The sequence below is a fragment of the Sinocyclocheilus rhinocerous genome, unplaced genomic scaffold (genome assembly GCF_001515625.1).
Source record: "Sinocyclocheilus rhinocerous isolate Xijiao unplaced genomic scaffold, SAMN03320098_v1.1 scaffold836, whole genome shotgun sequence".
In the NCBI taxonomy this organism is placed as follows: domain Eukaryota; kingdom Metazoa; phylum Chordata; class Actinopteri; order Cypriniformes; family Cyprinidae; genus Sinocyclocheilus; species Sinocyclocheilus rhinocerous.
Window position 1 is genome coordinate 546302 of NW_015648109.1, and position 8709 is coordinate 555010.

Below are 8709 nucleotides of genomic sequence, written 5' to 3' on the forward strand. Positions count from 1 at the left end.
TAATAAAGTTAAATTACTGTGTAATATAAAATAATATTATATTGTTACATAATATTAAAAATTATCTAAAAATATTAAATTTAGAATATTGTAATATAACAAAAAAATATAATTAATAATAAATAAAATTAATTATAATAATATTATTAAATTATTATGTAATATAAAAAATAGTCTATTCGCATATTATGATTTAATAACTAAACATATAAATAATAATATAATAAATAACAAATATAGTTCAGTATAGTTGTGTATGTTGTGCTGTTCTATCTAGATATGCATAGGTTCAGCCGCTCTGGTTTTTATTTTAGGTGTAGCTTGAGTATTGGGGTTCAATTAAGGCCTGAAATGTAATCTTGCAAACTGTTTAGTACAGAAAGCGTGCAAGTTAGTATGCGGTTAAAGTCAGCTCTGTCTTATATCCAGGTGAACGACACGAGTATCGAGGGTCTGCGTCACGCCGAGGTGGTGGCGCTGATCAAAGCGGGCAGCAGAGAGACCCGTCTGCTGGTGGTGGATCCCGACACAGATGAGCTCTTCAACCGACTGGGTATCGTGCCCACATCTATTCATCTTAAAGGTACAGCACATGTTTGCATATATGTGTCCGGGGAGTTCTGGGAACGTCCACAGAAGGAAACGAAACTGGAAAGACGATATTGAAATGCTTTGTATTTACTTAGCCTCACCTGACTGCTACTGTGATCACTATTAGGAGAGTTTATGCAAAACACGGCTGATGCCTTATGCAAACGTTTGTAATGTTCAGTGCACATAGAAACTAGCCCTAGTTCATAACTAGGTGGCGTGTCAGTAATCATCTCTCTCAAACAGAGGACTGTGTGGACGGGCCAATCATAGAGAGTCCTGAAGCGACGTGTTCAACCACACACAGCACTGTATCTGCTTCACCGGTCCCAGACGCCCACAAGATCTCTCCACCAATCATCAACATCACACTGACTGATCCACCAATCAGCAACGGCTCCCCAAGACACCAGAGTCACAGAAGCTCCTCCTCTCGATCCACATTATCAGAGACCAGCGCTGAAATCAGCAGCTTCGACAGCAGCAACAAGGTGAGTGCAAGTACATTCACTGTAACATACCCTGAGTGGCTTATTTTTTAAAAGTTGTACAAAAACAATGTTCAAATATTTTATTATTATTCATATAATTATTAATATAGCTGTTGTTGTTGATGATGATAATAATAATACTGTATTAATATTATATATAATTAATTTAATAATAATAATAATTAATATTATTATTACTGTTGTTGGTAACAACAACAATAATAATTTTATATGTTATATGATATTATCATTATTATTATTGTTATTATTATAAAAAATTATAATTTATTAATATGGTATGTTATTAATGTAATAAAAATGTTGTTGGTAACAATAATAATAATTTAACAATATTAAAATATTGTATATTGCATATATATTATTAATTAATCTAAATAGCTATTATTATTATTATGGATGTTTTTGTTGTTGCTATTAATACTAATATTAAAATCATTATTATTGTTGTTGTTGATGGTAACAATTATACTACTGCTAATAATTATAATATAATTAGATATATTATTATTAATTATTATTATTATTAATAACTAAATAATAATGTATTCATATGATATATTTAACTTAATATTTTTTTTGTTGTTGGTAATAGACGAGACGGATAAAAAAGTATATTTAAAAACTTTAATGTTAGGTGGGATTAATCGCGATTAATTTCAGAAAAAAATTAGCGATTAATTAGTAAATTTTTTTAATCAATTGACAGCACTAGTACTTATTAACATACATGAAAGAATATGTGATCATATCACATTCTGTAAATGGACTACTTGCACTGAGCCTCGTGACGCACTTCCGTTATGAAATAATACAGCTCAGTTATTTCCGGTTATGTGTATTTTCAGTGTGCTGTAATCATCAAATTGACTTAAACGCCTATTAAAATGAGAGTCTGCGGGATGATTTATTTATCTTTATTAAATATGTTAGTCACTATTCTGTGTCATTTTTCATTCACAATCATTTCACTGTATGCAATGCCAAAATATGAATATTCAAAGTAGTCGCACTGTCAACGCGTTACTGTTTAAAATGAATTAAATGTTTAACATCATTACATTTCTTTAAGGCAGTTACCGCACATTCTTTCAGTCACTGGAATAAGAGCACCAACCAGTCACATTCATGTAAAACTGTCAATTCAACAGATATGAAATATGATCAGTAAGAGAAAAATACTGTTAATGAGAAGACAAGCGCTGGACTGCGGCAGTGGCGAAATATATTTATTCATTATTCAGAATGAACATTTGGAAAGGGAAATATATTTATAGGAACATTTCAGCAGGTTGAAGATAATTCATGTTAACGCAGAGAATATGATTAATTGTTTTAAAAAAATTGCCAGCTCTAAAATGTAGTAATGATCTGCTTTCTCATGAGAAACTGTCTGTATGTAAGTGCGCTAAACGCTGAGCGGAAACGAACGCGGAAGTAGTTGTGCAAGTAGTCCACTATGGTAAAAACATGTATGATTATTTTTGGCTCAGAAAAACATGAAATTAAACAGGATACATTCTAATGTATGAGGAAAAAACTACATTTAAAGCTGTATTACACTTTTATTGTTTTTGATGCTTGAAACCCCCTTTTCGTCTTTGACCCAATAATAAAAACATTAATATGAAATATATTTTATTCATTCATTCAAATAATATTTATTATTATTTGAAACAAAAGCAGCAAAATGTGAAATGAAACGTAATGTGCAAAGCAGGCACGGAAGGAAATATTTACTGTAATGTTCCATAATGTGAGCTAAGATTATTGATTTAATCAAATACTTAAGAGGCATAATATATTTTGATTAAAACAATAATGCATGCAAATGAACCCCTGTGTTGTGTTTTCACAGCTCACAGATTCTGACCATCACTCCAGCGATGACGCCCGTAAACCAAAGCGAGATGTGAAATCTGAGGATCCGTTCTGGGAGAGCGGTCTGCATCTGAGTCTGACCGCGGCGGAGGCCAAGCAGAAAGCCCGGGCCAAACGGCCCAACAAGAGAGCGCCCCCAATGGACTGGAGCAAGAAACAGGAAATCTTCAGCAACTTCTGAGCAGCGCACACATCAGAAAGTTCACCTCAGTTCTAGACAGATTCCACCGACACACAAACCAGACCAAAAACATGCAGCTTAGACCAGATTAGATCAACCTCCTGAAATGAGTGAGATCATCAAGAAAGGATGTTTGAGTGCAGATCTGTGTGCAGAAATGCAGATCTGAAAGTATGTTTTGAACAGGTTTGTTCTTGTTGGACATCATGTTATGGGTTTAACGGAGCTTAATTGGGCATTTTGTTACTAGTAGGTGTTCCACATTCAGCCAGTTGGTTATTTCACCCAATAATGCACAAGTTCCCTTCTTGAAGTCACTTTCCTGCCATCACATTTCTTCTCTTTCTCAGAGATACTAATGCAACAGCAGTTCCCACAAACCAGAAAATAAGGTAGGAATGAGTAAGAAAACGTCATTACAGGGCAGAAACAGTAAGAAGGAAAGACATACTGAAGGAAAGGTGAAGAAAAAGTGTAATTGCAATAGTTAAAGTCAACAAAAGATGGCAACTGAACATCGAGCTGAGAAGCCAAAGGTTGTAGGTTCAAATCCCTGAAGAAAGAAGTCATGATCTTGCACCATTAAGAGAAAATGTACAGTAAGAAGAACAGTGGAAGAGAAGGTTCAGTCCGAGACAGTAAACACATGTGACCAGATAGACATCTGATTTGAGTTCATCTATATGCTAATATTAGGGCTGGGCGATATGGCCAAAAACTTATCGCGATAACATTTTTAAAATCAGTCGATAGCTATGATTATCACAATAAATTTCAAATCTTTATTTCTTTCAAGTTTTAGGATTTTTGCTCCTTACGTGAAAGTTGTAGAAACCAGATGGTCAATTGTGGTTTTAAAATACTCTTTATGATCAGAACATGACAGACACTTTACGTACACTTTTCCAGTCATTTTTTCTTAACAAAATATCTGAATTAATTTCTTAGTTTCTGCATGTTCTAAGGAGTGATATTGTTTCAAATCATGAAACAGGTTTGTGTTGCCTGACTTTGACGCATATCTTAAGCACAGTTTGCAGTGCCAGCTGCAATATTAATAATATTACTTTTTTTTTTGTCTCTTAGAAATGCATATTTGACAGTAGCTTGAGTTAGGATGCAGATCAAAAAATTATGTTCATTATCAAAAACATCTGTAAAAACTGTAACCTCATTCTTATATGGTGAAATTTAATTATTCTGACTGTTTGAGTTTTATCAAAATTAACCACTGGTCTTCCATAGTAGCATACATTTAGATCATGATAACCACAGTTAAAACCACTCATATAGCACCTCAAATACCATGCATGTAACTAAATGGTTTCTAGGTATTTGTATGAAAAACAGTAGCCTAAATACATTTAATATAAATGCACAAATGCTATAATCACAAACAAAACTGTAATTAAATTACATTACTTACTCATTTAATACATGTCTAAGTTAATAATATAATAAAATTCGATACTAATATCACACTTTTTAATACCGTACAGTTAGTGTTACTACAGTTAATCCATGGTAAATGATGCAGATAAAGGCGTAGCGCGGTTTCGTTCCGCTTTTGCCGCATAAACATTATATCCAACATTTAATGAACTCCTGTTATCGTTTTATCGAGATAAACTATATCGCGATAATTATCGTTATCGTTTTATCGCCCAGCCCTAGCTAATATACTCCTAAATCCTCACAACATTCACTATTAGCAGACTTAGCTACAGTTAAACTCTATAATCTTTAGGTGCGTCCCAAATCGCGTACTTGTGCACTATTCTATGACATTTTGTAGTATAAAAAGTGCGAGTAGTGTGTTTGCACTGAAAATTCCAAAAAGACAAAGTGCACTTTAAATACTCGGATGAAATGCACTTAACCGAAAAAACAAACTCTGCGTCCGAAATCGCGTACTGAGTAGGTACTACATTTGAATTTAGCCTACTTCACGACCGTTAAAAGAGGACGTTCTATATAGGGCGGATTCCAAATGGCTTTTTTGCACCCTTGAAGGGCACTTCGGGAAGGGGACGCCATTTGTAGGGACGTTCCAAATAGAAGTGAACAACTTCAATCAATCCCTTCACGAAGGGCCCTTCCAGAAGTCCGTTAGCGAAGGGAACATGCGATGGTCACTTCACAGAAGTGATTCCGTTTGTGATCATGTGCTCTTCGGTCAGGAGATATTGCGATGCTTTTTAAAGCAAAGTTTGGGTTGATTTCGACTTCACATACAAACGTAAGTAGAATAGGCTAATTACATTTGTCTAGTTTAATGTAATACAAAATATTTTTCGTCAGAGATAGAAAAATTATTTAAGACGGTAGTGTAAGCAAATTTAGTTTGAAAAAGTTTAATTGTAAATAAGACACAATTTGACAATATTTGAATAAAATAATAATAATAAGAAGAAATAATTATTTGCAACGACTGATGGAGTGCTGAATACTGCACGCACGCGCAGCGTTGTCAAGGTAACATTTGGTCAGTCAGTCCCCTTTGTTAAGGTAGTTCAAAACGCTTATAGGAGACAGTAATACCCTGCACCCTTCAAAGAACACACTTCAAGGGCTCTGCCCTTCGAAGGGAGTAGGGCCTAGGGATGCTCACTTCCGTTTGGAATTTGCCCATAATATGAATATGGGTAGTATGAATGAAATTCGGATGTGCTACATCCGCCATGTTGTTACTGTCACATGATCTTCCAGTGTCAGTTGCGTCGCTTCACTTCCATGCTCTCCCGTGGCCTCATGGGATAGTAAAGAAAGTAGCTGATCCGGGTACTTTCCGCTTACTGTTTTTCGAATACTATGAATTCGGACATACTCACCTCACATACTGTTTTTCGCCTACTATGTAGTAGGGAAGCATGCGATTTCGGACGCAGGTGAAGTGTGGAGTGTTGGACACTTCATGCACTCAACTGTCGCAGCTTTAATTACGTAGCGAAGGGGGAGGAGCTATCAGACTCCGATTATGAATTACAAAATAACCTTATATAATTCATACACTCCATGGTTGAGCGCATAGTGCCTCATTTGGGACGCAGCTTTTCTCTTCCAGGAAAACGGATAAAAAATATCGATGACATCATCCTGCACCACACAGATTTTTGTCCAATCGGGTGATCTCTAGAATGAGCATACTGGCTAATGGCCGTTTTCTTTAACACTGAAGGAATATTTATGTATTTATTTTCTCATAAATGCTGGTTTAACATTTCTACATGATATTGATGGTTCATTATATCACACAGAGTATTTACAGAGATTATATTTTAGATCAATATTAACCAGTCAGTGAACCTCAACTGTTTTTCACCTCAATCTTTGTGTGGATTATAAAATCAAAAATAAAACGTCTTTAAAAAAATACAGTAACACATACAGAAATATAGCTATATGTATTAATAATTAATAACGTAATATAATTATGCATTCTGAAAACGTAAAGTAATACAACAGTGTAACTGATTACAGAAAAGCCCTAATATATTTACATCTGAGGCATGTATTATTATTTTAAGTCTCATTAATGTATATAAATTGTTCTTGTCGCCCTCATCTTATGTATGTCCATTTTCTCATGTACTGGGCTCGCCCTCACACACGTATAACCCGAAATAAACAGAGTATTTTAGACTTAAGTTGTCATAAAGTCTGATGCTGACACGGTGCAACTCGACGGTCTCTCTGACGGCTGCAGTTCTTCTGTCGGTCGCTAGAGACACACTGGCGCTGCGGCGCACAACAGGTGAGATCAATGCTGCGGCACGAGACCAGCAGAACATTTAGGATGTATCTTTTATCAGTTATATATGCAAAGAGATAGACATTTCCCAATAGTCATGGGTTCATTGTGTTTTAGATAAATGAAAACCTCTTCCTCTGCTCATCTCAGTAAAGTGAGTATCTTTGGTTTCTTTCCCATCGTGTGTTCTCATCTTCTATGATCTCTTAATCCTCCTGTTGTCCTCCACTTCCATTTTAAAGGAGTTTTACAGGATTGCAGCACATGTGAGTTCAGCTCCCTCTCATTAAAGACGGATCGAGTCCGAGCGGATCCCAGTTTTATCCATATTTAGGGAGAGAGGAAAAAAAAAAAACCTTGGTAAAATATGACAAAAATTTCAGGCACTTTCAGAGGAATGTCTTCGGGAATGTTCATGGTCAACTCAGCTAATTAATTACATTAAATATAAGGTAAATTAGGTGAACATTGGGTAGGTGAACTATTTCTTTCAAAAAGTTTAACCAAGTGTTTTGTGTATGATAGTACACACTCACACACACCACTGTTCCTAATGGCTCTGATGTTTCTCTTGCATGTGAGTTTCTTCCTCTTTTTCGTTTGGTTTAGTTCCAGTCCTCATGTGATTCACTTTAATAACGCCTACAGTCACACCACACACACTTTAACATCCCACCTTCTCTCACTGCACACACACTTGATTTCAGCTCTCATAGCAAGCCACACTCTCCAGCAAAACAAACTCTGGGTTAAAGTTCAAACTCACTGAAAAGGCCACCAGGAGTCTGTGACATGTTGTGCTTGAGTTTGTTTTTAACCTCAACTTGCAATGCAAATTCACATGTAAACATGATTTCAGTGTGAAAACGACTAAACAGGTTTTACACACAAATAAGTGTACTGAGAGTTCAGTAGTTCCTGATACTGTTTGAATATCTTGTTAGTCTTGCGTGATTGCACAGTAAATATAATAGATGTGTTGAACCAAACTTCCTGTCGTTGCTTGTGTGTTTCCTGTATGTGGGTTTGTAGCATCTGAGGTTATGCAGTGAGACAGTTGCAGCTGTTACACACACACACATAAAGCTGGGTCATCATCTCAGAGACTATTAAAACACAGTCTGTGATCAGTATGTCTGATGACAAGTGAACAGCACCGTTACAGACTTAAGATGCACAAATCGGTCCAATTCTGGATTATGTTTTGAAAGGTGAGTCTCTGCTGTAAATTATCGCCATTATTACAGCTTGCTTGTATAAGTGAGGGACTGATGTCCTGTCAAGATCATGTCATATTTCTTACAGGAAGACAAGAGATCTGGACAGAGACATTGAAGTACAGGAACTTAATGCTGTAATCTGCATTTTATATGTGAAACTGCTGATATAAACAATATTCATCAGGACAACAAATGACAAGAGAAGCATTTGATTCTGAGTAGCACAGACAACCTGGACCTATTTAGATGCTTCAAGGCAGATGCATGTCTTCTGAATCACTAGTTTGCTGGAAATCATTATGGCGTGGGGATTTTTTTAAATCCTGAACTCTAATCCAAAATTTCTTGGCACAGACCAGTGTTGCCAAGTCCGCGGTTTTCCCTACTTTATCACTGTTGCTGCGGGTTGTTTTTCATGTCCGCAGATTAAAGCGACCAGATAAAGTCATATTTAGCCCCTGGAGTGCGAATTTTACCAGGGGAACCCTTCCAAAAACGTGTATTTTACCCCCTGGAACGTGATTTTTAACGGGGAGCCCCCTTCAAAATGCAATTGGGCTAGTTGATATTTAGCCC

General features: G+C 35.9%; 1 protein-coding gene across 1 annotated transcript in view; it reads left to right on the forward strand.

Moving 5' to 3' along the window:
* The window catches only part of nherf2 (NHERF family PDZ scaffold protein 2), a 15691-nt gene extending 11602 nt beyond the window's left edge, over positions 1-4089 (forward strand). The window contains exons 5-7 of the mRNA XM_016514198.1: positions 430-583; positions 838-1082; positions 2959-4089. Of these exons, the coding sequence (XP_016369684.1) occupies positions 430-583; positions 838-1082; positions 2959-3162 (603 nt within the window). The 3' untranslated portion in view covers positions 3163-4089. The remainder of the gene's footprint in view (positions 1-429; positions 584-837; positions 1083-2958) is intronic.
* The last annotated feature ends 4620 nt before the right edge of the window (positions 4090-8709 follow it).